Consider the following 21,620-nt stretch of genomic DNA (forward strand, 5'->3'; position numbering starts at 1 on the left):
CAGTGCCATCAAATATTGGTGACAAATCGGCAAAGGACAGTCCAGCCACAGTGGAGGAAATTTAGCCGGGAGGGTGTGGGGTGGAGGAGGGCGAGAGGGACAAAGAAGCACACAGACACCATGCACATGGAATCATAAATCCTCAACTTTAGAACATCAAACACGTGCTGTTGGTTGACACTGTCACAACAGTTACGGTCTTGCTGTCTCCTCGCAATCCAACTTTTGCACTAGACAAACAAACATGCGGTGTGGAGGAGTTAAATCTCGGAAGAGAGTAAAGGTGTTGGCTAGTCAGATGACAATGCAAACTCACACCTTCCAAAATGTATTGTGTCACAATGAACATCATTTCCTGGCTTCCAGAAGCAGCTCCTCTGGTTCACTGACCTTCCTTTTCTTCTTGGGTCCTATTACCTCCTCCTGGCTCAATGCAAGGTTCAGGCAGCTTATCTGTAAGAACCATCAGAAACAGTGATCATTCTCACGGTACAGGCTCCTGCTAAGATGAGTCAAGAAAACACAACTTCCAAAACTACAGTGTGTTTTCCTGGATCCTCTTGGGTTTGTTCAGTGTGATCCTGTTCTCCAGAAAAGCAATTAGGCAAGGAATCAAAATTAGAATACTGGATGGAATTGGGACTGTAAGATTTGTGAGAGCACCAGGTTCAGCTTCAGGGACAGAGAGTGGTTTTGTTGGCACAAGGAACAGTGCTCATCTCCCCACTGCCGAGAGAAAACACCAGGAGCCCCTTGAGAAATGTCACAGGACCACAGAATGGTTTGGGTTGGAAAGGCCCTGGAAGACCACCCAGTCCCACCCCCCTGCCATGGGCAGGGACACCTTCCACCAGCCCAGGTTGCTCCAAGCCTCATCCAGCCTGGCCTTGGACACTTCCAGGGATGGGGCATCCACAGCTTCTCTGGGCAACCTGTCCCAGCGCCTCAGCACCCTCTCTGGGAAGAATGTAAGAGCTCATAGGGCACCACTTTTTTCAACAACCACAGATAATCATAGAAGTATGTAAAAGAAGGGGGCACATGTCAAATCTGTGGTTACAGCAAATGGCCTTTCAGGAGGAGATATCCAGTGCCTCTGTTTGTACATCAGGAAAATTCAACACAGGTTGGTTGATCTCAGACTTCAAAGTCTACCTGTGAGCCTGAGCAAAGCAAGCTTTTTTCCAAGAGGCTTAACTTCCCTCTAGAAAGACAGAAACCTCCCTCAAAAAATATTCAGGGGCCTACAAACCAAAAGGTTAAAAATGTACGTTAGAATATAAACGGGTCAAGGTACAGGCAATTCAGACAGACCACAGAGAGATGGACAGCCAGAACAACACTCGAAGCGCTGGCTGTGCCAAGTGACAAGCCCACTTATTCTTGTTATCACCTAAAATATTTGCATTTTTACAATAATAATCTGGAGCTGCAGAGTGTAGCATGTGTTGTTGCCCACCCAGAAGGGACAAAGCACACAGTCTGGTGATGTAACCTCTCTTGCTCTCGCTGGAATGGAGCTGAAGAGACACACCACAGTACACAGCTTCAACTTTGCCTCCCAGAGATAGCTAATTTGGATGAAAATAAGGTGAGTGAGGATGGAAGAGAGTGCTAACCAAGCTTGCACTCCAAAATAGGAATACTTCACTCCAGTTTCACCGTACAACATGAGGAATCCTGTAACTGGAGCCGGATAAACACAAGGAGTTAATAAAGAGCTATTCCAGAATGCATCCTGGAGACTAGCACAAGGTCTCCAGATTACAAGATGTGGTCATTATAGAATTCCCCACTCACGTCATCAAGGCTTTCTTTCCATCTGACCTTGGTATGAGGCTTTGGTAACCTCTACATAGCAATGGTCTTTCTAATGTGTGAAACAACTCTGATTACGGATTAGCAGCAAAAAAGTTTGAAACACCCTCACTTTGCCTCTCTGTCGTGTTTCAAATTGTTTTTCCTTCCCTCTTTCCTCCTCTTCATTATGAGCAACACAATATTGCTTAATGCAGAAAGTACCATTTCCTTTCCATAAAACCAGAGACAACACGAATCTGCCAAAGTGGGGCGGGCAGGCTCTCCTTCGTCCTGCACACTCGGGCTGACGAAACCTCCATCGCTGCCCAAGGCGTATTTGCTGGAGGCAGGAGCGATGAGTGGATCTCTGTGTTACAGCTCCTGACCTGATATCCAGCTGCTCAAACTGGCAGTTGGGGAAGTTATTTACTTTCCTCTCCCTGGCATCATTTTAACCTGTCTGCTTCCTTTTTTGAACTGAAAGGCCCAGAGGAGGGAACACTGCATCCAAAACCTCTCCAGTGCTAGCACAGCTTGCTGGGTTTGTAACCTGTCCTGCTGGCCACACCATGAAGCAAAGCCATGAGCCCTGGTCTCCCGGCCCCCCGGCCCCTGAATAAGGCAGCTCTCCTTCTCCTTCAGCCTCAACCACATAAAGAGAGCACCAGCTATTTCCTCTGTTGAGGAATGGATCTTCCGCAGGACAGGCAACTCCTCAGGAAGTCTCTACCCCTTTGCTATTCCTCTTAAATTTTCTGCATGGATGGGATACTTTTGCGGCGGGGGGAGCAGGCAGCAGCTGCTCACGTCGAGTCCGCTGCAACTCTCCAACAGTTGCCTCCGCATTACCGCAGGCAGCATGACCAGGTAAACAGGACCCTGACATGAGAAGAGTAAAAACATCTACGCGAGCCATCGAGTGCCCTAGACAAGCACTGTTCGTCTACAGAACGGGATGTCAACTGTGTGAGGTATTTCGCCGAAGCCAACGTGTCCTGTCCTGTCCTGGCCCAGCTATAAGGTCACGTAGGAACTCGTAGCCAGGCACAGACCCCAACTCCAGCTTCCAGGTCCCACCCTTAACCAAACACTCAAGCTTATTCCCCAGAAATGTTGCTCTAAATGGGATTAAATCAGATCCTACGAATGTTTATTTGATTTTAACCAGAAAGTAAACCTCTTAAACGGTGTGGTGTGAAGCAGGAAATCCCTCCCATCGACTAAACATACAATCAAAGTCTCCAGGATTTGATTAATTCTAATTTTTCCCATGTACTTGCCTTAGAATAACTGACGGAAACACTCACGCTGTATGAATGTTGGCTTTTTTGTCACACACAGCCACTCCAGTTCTGCAGCTCTGCTGCTGACCCAGGTGCTATAAAAGCACACAGGACAAGGGCCGGACCCTCGCACGCTCACCGCTGCACAGGGACCACGGTGACAACAGGGGAGGTGGGACATGTCCAGATCAAGGAGCAAAGACAGGAACAGACCTGTGACCTCCTGACTCTGAGTCCAGGGTGTAGTTTTGGGTCTAGGTCATTCCACGGACACACAGTGAGTTTGAATCTCCAGTTCTACAATCCTGCACGATGTGTAAAAAAAGTGGCATGTTCTGTAAAAATACAGCTAACTTGTGAATCATACAAGTGTTACTAATTTCTGGCATAAAACTTAACAGGACAGCTGCACATTGTCTGGAGAAGATATCAGGCTAAAAATAGATTAGACTTAGATTAAAGCCTTCCCAAGGCAGACTGGTGGATGAAACAGAACGAGCAGACCACAGCCACACTGCTATTCTTAGATAGACAAAACCAGGACCTAGTCCTGTGCTCTGCAATTTTCAATCCCCAGTGTCCCCACGTATTCCGGCCAAAAATTCCCAGCATAAATTGAAGCAAATTTACAGCTCTTCTGACATGTGTTTTGCTTCCCAAGGCATCCTATGTAGAACAGTTACAATTGCACCAGAGCATCCGACTGTGTCCCTCTTTGTCCCCAGCCTGCCCCACGCTGAGGTTTGGCAAACTTTAGGCCCTCAGAAGAGTTCCCTTTGTCAGGGACTCAGAGTGGTTAGCTTGGTACCTTGTAACTATCCTGACAAATTCAGAAGCACATTAATGTCAAAAGAAGTCCAGTTCCATCAAACGAGCCAGAAGAATAAGAACTGAGACACAAGACTTAACTGCTGAACTAAAGTAAAACGGTCCTCAGGTGTCAGGGTCTATCACCATCAGGAAACTTCCATCAGAGCGTGCCAGTGCCTGTTGTATCCTGTGACTTCAGCAGCAGCTGCCGTTGACCAAACAGCACAGCAAACACTCAACACTTTCAAAAATCAAGCCAGTGACTCTTTAAACTGACCCCCTCAGACCTGAGGCATCCCTGGTGAAATGCCATTTCCCTTCAGTTGAAGGCAATAATTCCCATCTACTCACTGGCAGTTGGCTGCTCCCTGCTCTCCCAGCACAGCATAAATCAGTGTCCACAAGGTACAGCACAGTGTCCAGTGAAAGGACAAGAGGAAATGGCACAAACCAAAATACAGAAGTTCCATTTAAGCATAAGGACATACTTTTTTTTACTGTGAGGGTGATCAAATACCCTCCGGGAGGTTGTGGAGTCTCCATCCTTGGAGATACTCAACATCTGACGGGACAAGGTCCTGGGAAACCTGCTCCACTTTCCCCTGCTTTGAGCAGGTAGGTTGGACACGACCAGCTCCAATTGTGCCTTCTGAGCTCAGCGCTTCTGCGGGGGCAGCAGAGTGGTTAAACACCCAAGGCAGGGCTCAGTGCCGGTCTCCTATCAGTTCCCAGCAAATTGATGGCACTGACATCAGTGGAATGAATCCTGATTTTCATCTGTACAAGTGGAGGAGAACCATGGTGGTTAGCACGAATGCCAATTTATGCAGGTGGAAGAATGTAAGACACTCGCTCTGGTGCTGCTCTGGAAGCTTGCCACACTTTTGTCCCCAGGAAGCCACGCCAACACATCAGTGACTACAACCAGTCCTCTTCCTTTTCCATAGCTCACTGTTACAATCGCTTTTCACAAACTGGAGGTCTCACGGGCCCAGTCTGTACCTCGTTTATCTCGCAGCCCTTAAAGGACTAATGAACAGATTTTTCCAGAGTGTAAAAAACTAAAAAAAATTCAAAAATACCTGATGAAAAAAAAGTTATCAATCCCTCTCCTTATAACCTCCTCTGGCGCCCTCAATCACACTGTGTGCTGCTGTGCCAGCCATCCTGCCTGCAGGATCGCAGTCCAATCCACCTCCCAGAACTGGAAGCCTTCCTCCTGTAAGATCACAGCGCTGTAACTGCGGAGGCGAAAAGCAACGGGTGCTCCTCCTGCCTACGAGGCTGCTACCCAGCTTAGGCCCTCGTGGGATATTAGGTCTGTCCAACCTCAATTTATGCAGATTTCTCCAGAGGGTCTGGTTGCTGGCATGTACGTTACGAACATATGGAAAGGCAGCCAGCACGGGAGCTCCACGTCTGCCGTAGATATCCCTGGGGTAGCGGTCAGGGCGCAAGGGTTAAATCTCCCTGGATCTGTGTGGTGACGGGCCTCACCTCTGAATGGAGAGATCACTAGGAAACTGCTTCCTGCTCACTAGACAGGGATAACTCATGCAAGGGATGAATGGCCCCAAGACACAGCTAAAGGATCTGACGTGAATTGAGAGAAGCCAGGAATTTCCTGACCTCCCTGTCGTACTCCTCCCAGCATGGCCTGAGCTCACAGGAAGGAGAGAGGCAAGCTCATCTCTGAATCTTTCTCTCTTCATTGTTTGGGTCTGTGTAGCCTCAGCTGGTTTGGAGGAGAAAATGTTCTGGGAACTTCTCATCAGATACAGCTCTCTTGATAGACAGTTAAGAGATAAACCTTTCTTTTTTTTTCTTTTCTGCAAAAGTTCAAGATAATGACATTGCCACAGAAAAATGCTTTCCTACTGCTCTGCAAATGGCAGGCTTCACCCTTCAACTGCTATCTGTCATGGCAATTTTAGAAGTGGTTCGCCTGGGAAAAATCAGACAAAGCTCGCGATCTCCAAGCTGTTGTTTGCAATTGGATCCACTTGCGCTGACCTTCACTTTCAGACAGAACGTGTGTGCAACACGGAAAAAGCTTATTTCTCCATCAGAGTGACCATGGCCCTGGGCACCAACAGGACACCCATCACTGGCAACGACACCAGACATTACTGGCAATATCACCCACGAAAGATTGCCTTCCCACTGGCTTCCATCGCTGACGCAGCCCCTTGGAGAAAGAGGATGTGGCCAGGTAGCCGAGTCTTCTGCATGGGAGCAGCAGCTGGAGGCCAGACAGGCTGTCCTCCGAGGTCTAAACCAGCCCAGCGTGTAGGTATGAACCTCCCCTTAGACATCGAACCCGCAGACAGCCCCAGTTAGGAGAGCTAATCCACATGGCCGGAGTATGCCTGCAGCAGGCAGTGAATCGCAGCGCACAGCCCCCTGAGCTATCATTGATCCCGTGTCCACGCAAGGCCAAGTGTCAACACTCTTCCCCATGTCCCAGGCCGTGTAGCAGCACAAGCACGGCCAGAACAGCCGCATGAGCAGCGTCTGGCGCTAGCTAACGAAGCCAGGAACTTGGGAGGCAGAACTGACTTGTGCTGCGCTGAGACGGCCACACCATTCCCAGCTCTGGCACAGGCTCGGTCTGGGGTGATTCAGGGCTCCCTGCACGGCTGCTCCACTGCGCAGCGAGACTGTGCTCTAAGGACCACCCCAGAACTTCAGCCCACAGCTTCCTGATGGGAGATAAACGCCTGCAGAGGCATCCACATGGTCAGATTTTACTCATCTTCTAGTTTTGTTTCATTCCAAGCTCATTCCACTGCAATCTCTTTGCTTACGTGAAGACAAAGCTTACCAAAATCAATTTGCAGGACAAGAACATTAACGAATTCACTAAAGGATAAAGGAGTATGCTGAAGAATTCAAGAAGGTACCTGAAGTTCAGTGCAGGACCCCGTTCTCATCAGCAGATTTTTGTAAGCCGAATCAATGGGCTACAATTCCCTATCTGACCCAACTCTTCACAACTCCTAAATGCCAGTGGAAAGTAGCAAGAGGCACAAAGATAGCACACTGGGCCAGATCCCTGGCTGATGCAATCAGAAAAACTCTCCCGAAGTCAGTGGAGGTAGGCTAATTTACATGCTGGTGTCTAACTCCGGATGATTAAGCACAGAGATGCTCTGCTGGGAAAGGGCAATCTCTCATTTGATCCTAAGTATCATCAATCATGAGATTGCAGATAACGAGCCAGTTGAGCACATGTAAATTTTTCTCCAATCTGCAAAGCCCTCTGTCAGAGACTCCATGGCCTTTTTAAAGGCCAGCTACAGTTCTGACTGGACAGGAATCACTGCTTCTCTTTTGCAGATCTGCATCCTTTGCCTCTCCCATGTCAATTAGACAAAAATAAGCCTTTAATACTTCCATTCCTGGTTTTCCTGAAGAGCTGTAGGTCAGGAGGATAATGACCAATAAACTCAGTTGCGATGGCAGAGTTTTTATTTTTGATAACCAGAAAGAATAAACAGTTCTCTTCAGAACCTGTGACTGTGGGTAACACGTTTCTGAACTTCTTGAATATCAAATCATTGTACGGATATCAAATTCTGGGGAAAATTGATTTAGTTAGTTCTGAAAATCTTGGTCTGAATGTTTAACTGTACAGAGAGGACCTTCTAACAAGAGGTGCCCCTCCCAGACCCTCTTTGCCCATCCTTTGCAGTCCAGCAGTGCCCACTCCCTTGGGCAGCACCAGTATGTCAGCAATCATCGTGTGAGATAGTTGAGGGGATCTTCTGGTGGAAACCCAACTCCCAAAGTCACGTGCTAGCAGTGCACGTCTAGAGGCCCAAGTCTGCCCCAGTAAGGGAGACCTCCATGGCCCTGGCTAGGTGGTCCCCCAAGGCCCCTCACACGCCAAGCTGATTAAACTTCAAAATCCAGGAGGAAAAAAGTCACTTTGGAGACCTTCCAGCTCCTTAATCATAGAATCACAGAATGGTTTGGGTGGGAAGGGACCTTAAACACCATCTATTTCCAACCCCCCTGCCATGGGCAGGGACACCTTCCACTAGACCAGGTTGCTCCAAGCCTCATCCAGCCTGGCCTTGGACACTCCCAGGGATGGGGCATCCACAGCTTCTCTGGGCAACCTGTCCCAGTGCCTCCCCACCCTCACCCTGAAGAATTCAAAGCAGAGAGCTTCTCTGTACACACCTGACAGCTGGAAAATGCTATTACTTGGCTGTTCTGTACTCTGCCTAGCAACGAGGTGTTCGTTCACACCCCAACAGGACTGCTTCTACTCATCTTACCTACACTTGACCCTGTTAGATAATACCTAACTCCGACTTCCCATCCACCCAAGCTTGGCCTCATTTTTTAAGAGAAACTTCACTCACCAGTTTGGCTTCCTGATTCAGGTGGAATACACAATGGCCATTTGTTTTAACCACTTCCCTCAGAAAAGAAGGGAAAGTCCCATTCATGTGGAAAACAGTGTCAAATTTTTACTAGCACTGGCTTTACAATGATGATTTGCACTTTTTAATTAGCGACTTGACTCTGGTTTTACTGACTGAAATATTAGCCAACTTCTAAGCTATAGTGGTTTAAAAAACAGTATCAAAAGATACATTAAAAAAACCCTCTGCCATGCAGAATCTACCAGGCAGAGGGCTTGGGATATTATTTTTTTTTAGGTCTTTGGAAAGCACACAATGGATAAAGTGACTCTTCCATCTTTCAGCAACTAATACTGTTTCCTTCAGACACTCTCACTACTGCTACCGAAGTCTAATGAAATTCAGATGCTGCCAGAGAGGTGTCTGGTGCTCTGCTTAACAATCCTGACAGCCTAAAAGAATGTCAGAGAATGAATCAGTGGGACAACCATGAGTTACAAACAACAAAGGCTCCTGTTTTCACACAGACGACAGAATAAACAATGATCAGAAGGAAACTGGAGGATGTGACACAAAAAAAAATGTGGTTAAAGTTTGAAAAATACCAGCCTAGGCACAGAAGTTCACTTCTGAGATCCAGAGTCAAGGCAAATACTTCACAGATGCCTTTTGAATGACACGTTAAGTTGTAGTCTCCAGTTGCTGTCTGGGTTAGACACCCCGGGATTCTTTTCAACAGAGGTGGAGGAAATTTTAGTAGCGATTTCCTCCTCTCATTAACTTCTGTAAAGATTCGATTTATGAACGTTCAAGCTCACAGGATTTTCAACTGATTTGAATGGGAGGAGGATCAAGTGGCAGGTCTAGTGGCATTCAGAGATTTGCTCCATCACTGAAAAACCCTCTGCACAAGCCCATGAATTTGAGCTCTGATTCTGACTCAGGGTTTGGCCTGGGCAGCCTTCAGGATGGAATTAATTCCACATAACTTTACTTATCTAAAATTACATGTCTGCTCTACCCTAGTTCTTTGGGTTGCCCCAACAACCACTGAAAAAGAGATCAGCACCTCCAGGGGATAATTCTTCCTATCCTAGAGAGGCAGCCAAAAAGGGACAGGATCCAGTAAGTACCTGTGACTCACATGTCAAGACAGTCTGGAAGCAAGAAAGGAGAGGTGAAGACCATGTTAGGCAACAGACAAACACACCCTTCAAACCTAACACGGGGTGGCGATTTCAGAACCTTAATCCTAACACACACAGGTACAGCAGCCTGGCTGGGACGCCGACATGTTTAGTCTGCACAAGTCCCAGATCCAGAGAACAGTACAGAATTCTTGTACTGGATGTATGGAAAAAGCTGACCATGGAAAGTTTCTTCCTTCACGCTCATATCCCTAAGCCCTAATACTTTGTAGCCTCTATGTATTTCGATACCGCACAATAAATCCACTACTGTTAAATCCTGTGCCATCCTAGATGGCACAACGTTCTGTGGCAATGAATTCCACCTGGCCTGGCGTATCACAGAGCTGCTAGAATGTGCTCACCTTCTGAGACGTCCCTGAGCAAGGCATCCTGCCCGTCTCCTTCATTCCGGTCTTCTTTCCACCTACAATCCAAATATCACATCACAATTAACTGCAAAGTTAAACCCCTCCATTTAACTAAAAAAACAAAATTCAGAAGCCTGACTAAACCACTGCAGCAAAACCCCATGGCTGATCTGAAACTGTGTGACCTTTGGCAGTGCCAACACTAGCAATCTATTCCTGAAACAGCGATTTCAGAATAAAGTGTCACCTGAACGTCCAACACATCAACTTGCTCTTGTCTTAAACTCTGTTTTAACCTGTTTTCCTAAGGAAACAAAGCTTATGCCTGCATATGCTCCACCTGAGTGTGTGTGTGGGGAAGGAGGCTGTCCCCTGACTAATAACTATATATATAACGAATAACTATTGACCTTATCAGACAGTTTCAATAAAATTTGATGGGGGGGATCCCAAAGCGCCTCAGTGCCATGACTGGTCAGAGGAGGAAGATCCTGTTAATAACCCCACAGTGGAAAAGGTGGCAGTTTGAGTTCACCCCTTATTAGTCATCGGAGAATCTGCGGGAGAAAGACCTGAAAAGGTGACTTCATGGGCAGACAAGCTTTTTATTCCACTGCCTGGGGATCTCAGGAATGCTATTTACCATTTTGTCACTAGATGGTATTGTTCCACAGGCTATATCCGAGAGCCCCAAAGGTCAAATAGAGCATGGTATATCAGAAACCAGGTGGAAGTGTGAGAAAAGGCACTTTTTTCATGTATTCTCATGTATGTTTTCACACGTGGAAGTTGTTAACAACACCAAACTGTAACAGCTAAAGGAAAAGAGCTTTGGTGAAAATGTAGATAATGTAACTCAGTATTGATGAACTGTGCATTTCCTCCAGATCTGAAAAACAACTGCTGAGATAAAGAGGTGGAAAGATATTGATAAAAATTTGAACGTTTCTGTAAACAAACCAGGCATATAAAACACACCATTTATTACAGTTCAATCAGATCCAACACAAAATTCCAACAGCTTAACAAACTGTCCATCCGTTTCACAGCGAGTGAGAAAACCTAAATGCTGCGCTAGGAGACAGTCACGAGCACAAGCTCCTTCAGTTCTGAAACTGGGCATTTACCTGTATCTTGAAGGCAAAAAGAAGATGCTTCCATTTTGCAGCCTGGCTGGGTGTCACTTTTGTCCTCTCCATGCTCACTTGAACCTGCTCTGGCAGGGAGAGCGTGATTCTGTAAAGCAAACGATGCCTTGTCTTAACAGCGTAACATGAAAAACATGCCCGGGTCGTAAATCCATAAACCCAGCACTAATAGGGATGAGATTTTCACAGCTCCTCAGTATCCAGGCCCTCCTTCTCCCAAGCCTACAGGTCTTTAGAGAGAAAAATTTTCTAAGAAAAGACAGAATTCTGACCTAAATGGCTCCCTGTCTTCTGGTGTTATTTATACTGGGGTTTATACGCTGGCACTGACCACCTAAAATGAAACCATCAAGTCTGAGCTGGAGTCCAGGCTGTCCCTGCTGGCATTTGGGAGAGGCACACCCAGAGGACCCCTCATTCCAGCCCACCTTGGTGTCTACGGAAACAATCCGCATTACCCGCTGGCTCTTCCTCCACCAAGCACGGAGCGGCCTCGAGAGCTTAGACACAACACCCAGCCTTTAGAGGCTGGAGGCAAGCGGAAGGAATCCCACCCAACCACGCAGTGGAACACGGTTCAGTCCTGAGAAATAGCAGTCACAAAGCAAAACTCCACAACTTTCCCCACTGTGCGCGCGCCTGCGCGTAAGCGTGTGCACACACAAGTATCGCGCGTGTACGCACGCGCCTGTGCTGTGTCTCTGTACAATCACTGCCCTCTTCTGGGAGAACATACTAGGCTCGGTAAATCAGGGGGTATGCTGGAATGGAATTCGCTTTACGCCTGCGGACGCCCAGCCTCAGTGCCCAGTCTGCTGTAGCGCTGCTGCCCTACCCCACCCGAAACCCTGATAACCTGGGATTCTGAGAAAATGGGGTCTAAGGAGAGTTTTGCCAGATACACTCCATTCCTCCAGCAAGAACTGAAGTGAGCTGTTTCTATACCTTTGTGCTCCCCTCCTCTTCCTCTTCATCACAGTCTAACCCTTGATGGGAGATCTCCGTAGGGCCATTCTTCTGGATCAGGTCGCTTTCAACTGTCCCCATTCTTTTCTTGTCAGTTGTCACTCTCACCTTCATGAGGTGGAACTCACTGGAGACCGACCCTACTCTCAGACTGACTGGATCGCCATCAAAAAACAGGTCACCAGAGCTGCCATCTTCCTTAAAGCCCGGGGGCTGGTAATCTTTGGGAGTGACTACACAGGGAGAAAGAACCCACTGATGTCAGAGGAACCCAGCTCCATCTCTCCTTAATCTGAATTATAAAGAACAGCCGTACACCAGCCTCAAGTAACAATATCAACTACTAAAAACATGCTGGGCTGCTTTTTTCTTTTTCAGGAAGAAGGGAGAAAATGCAAAGGTAAAAAAGAGCTGAGCAAATGTTATCAGGGAGCTCAAAGAAATGATGACTTCAGGATGCTGAGATACCGTTAATGTGCTCAACTTCCTGGAGCAGAACCTGACAAATGCAGGATGCCTGTTCGTTAAAAATCCAAGCATGAGAACAGTGAAGGAGAAGGATGTCTCCTTTTCACATTGCATGGCTGTACTTCTTACTCAGATGTTCAACTCTTTCTTAAAAAGCATCTGCCACCCCTGTGTGCCAGAAGGCTTTGCTGTGTTTCACACCATTTCTCACCATTCTTCACTTTTCTGTGCTTTCCTTACTTTACAGGGGCCCCTGATTAGCACAGAACCTGATGGAAAGGGAATTTTTCCGCACAGCACGCGGTGTTCTCCACCTACCATCATTGTAGTAGAGGAGTCTCATGGTGAGGGTAACGTCACTGGGAAGCGGTCCGAGGTTTTGCATTAACAGGTACAGTTTACGGATCAGGAGCCGGCTGGCCTGTTTAACATCCTCACTGCACACTCCATTCACAACGTTCCTTTGGTCGCTACAATTGGAAGAAGAAGAACAGATTTGTTTTCCTCAGTCATGAATATTCACAATTTAATTACACATACAGTGGGCCCAGTGACTGGTCCGAAACCAGCAGCAACAGCTACAATGCCTTTATGTAATTTACAGATAAACAAGGAAGTGAAACAGGCACCCTGGATGGGGGGCATGGCAAAACAACAGCTCTGAACTCAGAGGCACGGCATTTACATTTGAACAGACTGTGTAGCTGGGGCAAGGGACCCCATTATACAAATGTCATGACTCACTTGTTTGAACATGATTGAATTGGATCAAAGGACCATAAAACAAGCGCGTTTCACCTAAGCAATTTCAGGAATGAGAGGAATGAGGTGAGAATCCCATATAAAGCTGATTCATCACAGGGGCTATTTTCAAGTCCATTTTGCAGTTTGAAGAGAAATGAATCGCATGTTCTCCCTTCAGTTCCATGTAAGAAAGACGAGCTCAGAAGCACATTCTTCCAAAGTGACTAAGGGGCATTCCTCTCACCTCCTTCACCCATCCAAATGTCAGCTGGCCAGTCTAAGCAAGCAGTCTAGACTGAGACAGAGGTCTAACAGAAGCAGGATGAGTCGCCCCTGGAGGAGTTTATTTCTCTTGACTACAGAGGTGGATGGCATGAGCAGGGTCAGTCAGCCAGCTAACTTGAGACGGTTGAAGATGGACTAGATGAATCACTGTGGGACAAAAGAACCTCAACTTCCCTGCCTTTAAATGAGAAGCGGCCTTACAGAAATGCAGCTCCTTCACTAACAAATTACGTCTTTGGAGGACTGCTGGCAGGTGGGTGACACCATACACAGGCTGGGTCATCTCTAACAATTGGCCCAAATTGCTTCAAAGACAGTAAGTAACCCAAGTGAGCAGAGAGAATCCCAGGGCTAAATCTGACTGACTAAACCACTGGAACACCTTCATTGGTTCTGATTTTCCCTTCCAGTTGAAGCTTCGTGGCTCCTCATGAAAACTGAGTGGCTGTTGGATAGCTTGAGCTCCCAGGGTATGGTTTGGTAGGCTCTGAACTGCCAACAGCACATTCTGTGCTGGGCACACTGTGCTGTTAGATTAAATCCTGTACATTCAGAAGTGTACATCAAGCTACAAATGCTGACAATGCCTACGGTGGAGTAGAGAGAGGTAGGCCTTCCCTTACACATCACCTTCACAAGTCTTGGGATTTGCGGAATAGAAATGGTAAGTGAAAGAGTATGAGCAAAAACAGAGATGAGACTTCCATAGGAATTAACAGGTCAAGTACCAGTTCAATAACGGAGTAACATTGTGAATTCGGTGCAGGAATGTGTCAAAAGGTAGAAGCTAAGGAACTGAACCTCTCTGAAGGACTGGGATACATAGCAAGGAATTCCTCCAAAATCCATCTAAAATAAGGCAGAGACCATTTAGGAGAAAGTTGCCCTTTACCACTCAGATATGATGATGCAGACCTACAAAATCTCTCTCACGGAATTATTAACTCGGAGTTTGCAGATGACAATAAATCTTGCAGGTGAATATAAAAGCAGTTTTATCAGCTGAAGGAGCTGATGGCAAAGGTGACACAATACTGATCAATGCCAGAAAGTCAGTTTACTACCGGCTGCAGGTACACGCACGCTCCTGCGACAGCAGTGCCAGTCACTGAGGAAAGAACAGAGCCCAGGAATCCAATGCTGTGGGCTCTGAAGCCTTGGAGTGGTAATGAGATGTCGATGGGGCAGATATAAACACCCAAGCAAGAGGACTTTGCCTCGTCTTGGCCAGTGCGATGGACACCTAAGGACGCTGAGCTCCAACAGGGAACTGTCGTTATTTCCAGGAACTAACGACTGATCTGAGCAAGCTCATTTTAAAAAAGCAAAGTACTCAAAAGCTGTGTATTATCGTTCAGATCCCCAAGGTCTCCTCTTTCAGTCCTCCTCGTTCCCTCACCGCTGTGAGGACAACTGACAGCAGCTTTGAAGCAGAAACAGAGGGCACACTTGACAGGACACTCCAGACTGAGCCACAGTTCAGAGTTTCCCTTTGCCACATACTACACTTTGCCACATACTACAAATCACTTTGCCACATACTACAAATGAAGCAGCTGTGTTTGGAGGAGAGGCTAACGGCACACTACAGGAGCGCTGCAGAGGAGTTTCCTGAGCAGCAGAAAAGACAACAGGGCTCTCTTGCTGTACAGGCAGGTTCCAAGGCCCAAAGATCCACCTTTCCTCAATGGCAACTGCAGAGGCAAACTAAAACCAGGTTATTTTTCTTTGCTTCGGTTACAGCCAACAGCCTTTGATAGTATTTATTTTAAACTACACAGGATTATGGCCTATTAATCATAGAATCACGGAATGGTTTGGGTTGGAAGGGACCTTAAAGATCATCTAGTTCCAACCCCCTGCCATGGGCAGGGACACCTTCCACTAGACCAGGTTGCTCCAAGCCTCATCCAGCCTGGCCTTGGACACTCCCAGGGATGGGGCATCCACAGCTTCTCTGGGCACCCTGTCCCAGTGCCTCACCACCCTCTCTGTGAAGAACTTCTTCCTGATATCTAATCTAAACCTCCCCACTTACAATTTAAACCTGTCACCCCTTGTCCTGTCACTACAGGCCCTTGCAAAAAGTCCGCTCCCAGCTTCCTTGTAGCCCCTTCAGGTACTGGAAGGCTGCAATAAGGCAAACACAGCTTTAAAATAACTAACAGACAGGGAGAGTCAAAAAGATGCAAAAACTGCTGCTTCCTGCCACACGTTTTGCAGCACCATAAGCGAAAGTTCTCTCAGGTCACCCATGCAAGACTGCTCAAGCAGAATACACGTATGCAAATGCCCAAGGGAAACAATCCTGGCTGCAGGATCATGGTGAAAGGGATCAAACCTGAAAAAGCTTCATTTCAAAGCACAAGGCTGTCTCGTGAAAGAGAGAGAAGGCTCATTATCAGTTGGGACAGTAGCAACCCCAACAATGGTGGCAGTTTCTGCATCGCTGCCCTGACTAGGCACCATTTCTATAAATCATCCCTAGTTCGGTTTGGGTGCACTTTAGGTGCGTCACCGTGCTACGCAACGGCATTTCTACTCATCCGCTCGGCAGCTGTATCCTGTAGGGTGAATATCCTCATCCTTGATGACATTTACAGCTGCTTTGCGACTCAGACGTGCTCTGATCATAAAGTGCAGCTTCTTAATGCTTCAGAAACGCAGTTTTCACAGTGTAATTCTGAGAAATAAAGCCAAACCATTACCTGATGATGTCCATCTGGGGCACCCCCTTTTTGTACTTGAATTTGAATTGATAGAGTTCGGTCACTGTCTGGAGATTTAAGGAGAGAGGGGAAAAGAAGAAACAGGTCTCTTTCAGTAACAAGCGTAAAGATGTGTACTGAACTTAGCAGTGTCCTTTCGCAACCTCATGCCAGCGCACAGCACTCATTTAATGACACGGGGACAGCTTTACCTCTATTCTTGCTTGCCCAGGCTTTGGCAAATTTTTTTAACGACCACAGCTTACCTAGCACTGAAAGAATCACCAAAAAAATTACAAACTTCCTGCTACCTCCTTCCACTTCCTCTGTGGGCCTGACTGCCCAGCCTAAACCTCTGATGAGGCAGCGGGGCCACCCAACCATCACAAGGAACACCTGCTCTCCCTCACTAAAAGGAAAAAAGTGCGGCTTCACGGGTGATGCAGTGGCACAAGGAAGCCTGGCCCAGAGTTCTGTGTGGAGACAAGAGTCTAAAGGACTCTTCCTGCGAGGAAATACAGCAGTTTCTGAATTTCACTGATCTCATAGTTTTCTGAGGGAGATAAAAAAAACCACTAGATGATTTTCCATTTAAAAGGAAAGGATATGCTATGATTTTAGAGAATAACACAATTAGGAAGAACAGACTACTTCCCCACAAGAGAAAAGATCTATTGTAGTCCAATTCCATGCCTATAATTCGTTTTTTCCAGAGGCAATGAGGTTCATTAGTAGAAGCTGAGCTGAGCTCTTAACTCTGAGCCTTCCTGACAAGTCCCAGCCATGGTACGGACTAAACTCTGGCTCTCTCCCGGGATTCTGAGTTGAGACACAGCAGAACTGTGACCAGGTGAGCAAAGATGCTGCAGCCATTCTCCACATCTGCACTGTGGAGACAGCATGGATGCAGCACCTCGCTCACATACCACGCTGCCTTTCTGCTAGATGTGGGCAGAACAGAAACACAAGAGAAGCCCTGAAAGGATCCGTACAGGCACTGTGCAACACACAGATCCCAGGCCTGAAGTGACTCGCAGCTTCTGCCTGAAACCTCTCTAACGCTGCTGATAAAAGATGGTTTGTGAAAGAATTATTTGGCATTTCCCATTTCTCTCTTCAGGAAAGAAAACCAATATCACCAGCGTGCCCATTAGCTGCCTGTTGAGACCCCTGCCTGAAGCCCCAGACGGGCCCACAGCCTAGGGCCTGGTAGGAGCGTTTGATCACAATCCAGCTCACTGAGTTGTCATTCTTGAGCGAAGGCAGAAGAAGAGAAACGGGGTCACCAAGCAGCTACGTCAGGGTAGAATTTAAGCCTACAAGTCCACTCTGAATACAAATCTACTCACCCATGCCTTCAGTTGCCTCAAAGATTAATTAAGACTCATTCTTACCTCCGGTTCCTTGGGATTGGTGTAAATCTGTTAGAAGAAAGCACAGTGAGGGCATTCTCCTCTTGGATAACTTGAACCAGTGAAAAGTGACTAAACAATGATATTTTCATTTTACAGCAGAGATTGTGCTATCTTCAGCGGTGGGATCAGAGAAAGGAATGGCTGAGAAACAGCCCTCCTCTATCAGCAGTCAATACTTACCACTTCAAAGACAGGTAGAAGACACTCATCTGTGTAATTGTGGAGGAATGAGGTTAATTCCCATTCCAGTCCTCACAGGCAACTATTGATACCCGAGATTTAACTCCTCAGATTATACACAGAGTAGGTGCGTAGCATAGCACTCGGTGCTTTACAAAGGCCCAGGGCAACAGGCTCGCTATGGGACACCAGTGCGTGGTTTCCTCAGCATCGGATTAATAAGGAGAACCCTTCTGCAGGGGAAATGGAGAAGACGCAGCAGCTTCCAAAGGGTGGAGGCAAGAGTTTAAAGGAAGCAGTGATATGAAGCATGTGAAAGCGCTTCTAGGAGTTGAAGGATGCCATGTAAGGCCTCAGAGTCAAGAAGTCTGACATATTGAGCAAAATATTCCCACGCAGCCTAGGAAGTTCATATTTACCATATTTAAGAAAGGTCACCACGCTATTAAAAACCACATATGTTTTGACTTCCCCTTAAAAAAGGCCCAAACGGGTTGACACAACCTTGACTCCATAACTCTTTCAAGCAGAGTGAGGGAAGAAAAACGCCTTGTTTACTTACTGCGAGGACAGCAATGTGCAACTACGGAGGGAAAAACAAAACCAAAATGGTTAGCGGGCAAGGAAAAGAGAGATCTATCAAAACCTAACTGCCCACATACAGCGAGGGAAGGGATACATTCCACAAACCGAGTTAAAAACCTTCCTGCAGCTTCTTCACCGCACAGCATCAGCAACACCTAGTGGCCAGTTCCCTTGGCTTTGCTCGCAGCTTGCCAAGAAAACAACTGCATGCTCAGACTTCTCTCTCGAGACGCTTCCTAACCAAACCTCCAAAGGCTATGCCGAATTAAAACTCTTTAACAAGGGCACTGCTGAAGACTACTATTTGCTCTCTGCTATGGAACTCCCCAGAGGCAGCTGATCTATGCTGTGGCAAGAAAATGTACGTGGGACTACCCTTGAAAACAAACCTACAATGTGCGTTAAATGCCTCTGATTTTTCCTTAATCCTTGTCAAATAACAATTCATTTATGTCTCTCATAAACTGCAGAGGACTAAATACCTCCCCGAACTGTCAGCAAGAAATAAACTGAGTGCACAACGTTTTGAATCCCCTTATGCACGTTGACAGTTGTACTGATGGGTAAGAGCCCATCTGATCATCAGTGCCGAAACTATCACCACTTCATCTGATTTAGATGAGAGTTGGTTTGACGAACAGTGCTGACACATGACAACAGTTGGTGCTTTTTCCTGTGCAGAGCAGTTTTTATGTGAGAATCAGCAAGGCATATGATTACTTACTGCCTGATTTTGTCCTGGAACCAGCTATACACCTTACTTGATGAACTACTTTCAAAAATAAAAGGAATAAATTCTGAACCCAAGAGAAAAGCTCGGAGGGTTAGAGAAGATGAGAAGAAGGGAGAAGACAAGGGAAAGCTGATGAAGGAAAGCAGAAGGAAGAAATAACCTGTCCCAGGAAAACAGGCATGGGGATCAAGATCCAAAGTTCTGACTGGCAGTGTCTCTATCCAGACATTAGAGAACGCAAACGTAGAATACAGAACTGAGGCTGTATTCCCTTTCAGGCTGCAAATTAGTTTACACACCATGTACAGGCAAGTTTAGAGAGAAACAGCGCTCAGTCGTGGGGCTCAAGGAATAAACACCCAAATCTCGCTTGTATAACTCAGGGCAGGGTCTTCCCCCTATCCCACAGTGGAGAACGTGTGTTGTGTGTGTGCAAAATCAGTCCAAAAACACAAAGCAGGTATGGAGAGATAGTTTTGTTCATACTTTATGAAGAAATAGAAAACTCCATTAAAAAAAAAAGTGAAAAAAAACTTACATACTGCCTCTCCAAAGCATCAAAACAACCTTGAATCCTGCCAGGGAAAAACACATGAGTAACCAGCAATGTTTACCTCCTGACCTGTAAACACACACTCATTAGATACAGCTCAAAGAGTTGGGTTTTTTTTTCTGGAATTAAGACAACAGCACGAGCAACATTTTGGGCTTGTAAAGTCCTTTTCAGGTCAACCATCATAAAGGCGTTGGCCTCTCTCCTGTGTGTTGTTTATACTTCTAGGGCCATATCCTGTCAGCCTGGAGCCCACTCAAACCCTGACAAAGACAAGGATTGCAGCCCAAGGCTGGCTCCAAGTGGTTCTCTGCTCGAGGCTCTATTTTGGCTCCCCCACTTGCTCTCCAATGGCTCTTTTCCCACTGGCAGTGTACAGAGCTTGGCCAAAACTTCCATCTGAACACAGCTTGACATGTCTGGTCTTGTAAATTTTTTGTTATCTGATGCATAGTTTACAGCTATGGACTTTCTCAAAGTAGTAAATATTATTTGAGGTAGCAATGGCCACATATTTACTCTTTGAGTCAAAGGATGTGCAGCTAGGTATCTCCTCAGCACATCAAAGTCAGACTCTTGGCTTGTTGGGAACATGCCAGCTCTGAAATACGCCTTACTGAAAGCTGTAGCGTACTTAGCCATGAAATATCCAGGAGATAAGATATTGTCCATACTAAAAAACATGCTACAAGAATCCCTATGAAAGTGAAACTAGAAAAGACTCAACAACAACAGAACCAGCCTCATGATTTTCATCACCCTCCCTGCGTACCTACGCTGCCTGTGTGTGCTCCGGGGCCTGACCACGACCTTGGAGCAGTCAGCGCTTCAGCAGACCTGGAGCTCACATGATCTCGGTCAGCTAATTCCGCCTCTTACGCAGAGGGCCAAGCACACACGCTGCAGCAGTGGGAGCTGCACCGGCACAGTCGACAGTGCTACTGGGCACAATATTGTCAAATTCAGGAAGAAGAAGAATGTGAGGGGTTGATGTCTTGCTATTCAGCACAATCTTGTCTTAGTTTCACTGTTAGTCACTTACCACTTGACTATCTGCAATGATCCCAGACAGCTTTTATCTTCTCGGAGAATTTTTAGACAGAGGTCTGCAAAACCACATTTAGCACATAGTTACAATCCTTATCAAGGCTGCTGGGCAAACACTGAAACTAAGCCAGTCACCCTCCCTTTTTTGGATAAAACGCGTTATCTGGAGGTCCTTCCTGAGCAGAGATGTTGGTTTTCCACCGACTCCCAGGTGGGCTGACACAAGCTTCTTGCTGCATTTTCAAATGTCAAGACTTTCCTCAGATGCTCTGGGCTCCCCCAGAAGTGCTAGACTTAGGGATTAATTTCAAAACACCAACAGGTTCAGTGCTCTCCTCTCCTGCACTACCATCTCCCACCATTCCCTAACAACACCTTCTCTTCTGCGGTCGGACCTCACCAACATCCGTACCAGGTGAATGACTGTGCTCCGAAAAACTATTTCTGCTAAGCTTTTCCACACAGTTCCTTCTACCTCCGTTTCCAGGCATTCAGAATGCCAAGAGAAACCCCATCCTGCAAATGAAGAGGTGAATTAATGACACCTTAGGATTCCACCAAGGAGCCCTCAAAGGCATGAGCAGGCCAGATGTTAACATTCTTGATCCAAAAGGCACTTGAAAGGCCTGACGTTTGAGCAGAAAGGCTAGCGGCTTATCATGGTTAGGTGATCAAGAGCTCATCTGGGATTTCCTGTGCCCTCAACCAAGTCCACAAAGTGCCTGTGACCATGTTCCAGGACACCTAACTGCATAAGGGAAAACACGACAACAGATTGGAATGCATTTCACATCTACTAACACATCTCAAATGAACACAAACATGTTGATGAAACAAAGCATCACTAATTCTTGTGATCCTATGACAAGACTTTGGTTCTTAAAGTCCTTTCTTTAAAAAAAAAAAAAGTTCTGATTCCTAAGTGGGTATTGGGAACGATGTATCCCAGTGAAGAGGAAGT

General features: G+C 46.6%; 1 protein-coding gene across 1 annotated transcript; it reads right to left on the reverse strand.

Annotated features, from left to right (window-relative positions):
• Positions 1–348: 348 nt before the first annotated feature.
• LOC104505157 (HORMA domain-containing protein 2-like) lies at positions 349–20,718 on the reverse strand (the record flags this gene model as incomplete). Its single annotated transcript, XM_010159931.1, has 10 exons — positions 349–453; positions 9,822–9,883; positions 10,955–11,063; positions 11,921–12,174; positions 12,728–12,879; positions 16,147–16,214; positions 17,541–17,567; positions 18,304–18,324; positions 19,598–19,634; positions 20,655–20,718. Coding segments are annotated over 10 exons (899 nt in total), but the record flags the coding sequence as incomplete, so codon positions are not given.
• Between the last annotated feature and the right edge of the window lie 902 nt (positions 20,719–21,620).

This window comes from Eurypyga helias, unplaced genomic scaffold (assembly GCF_000690775.1).
Source record: "Eurypyga helias isolate BGI_N326 unplaced genomic scaffold, ASM69077v1 scaffold34909, whole genome shotgun sequence".
NCBI lineage: Eukaryota > Metazoa > Chordata > Aves > Eurypygiformes > Eurypygidae > Eurypyga > Eurypyga helias.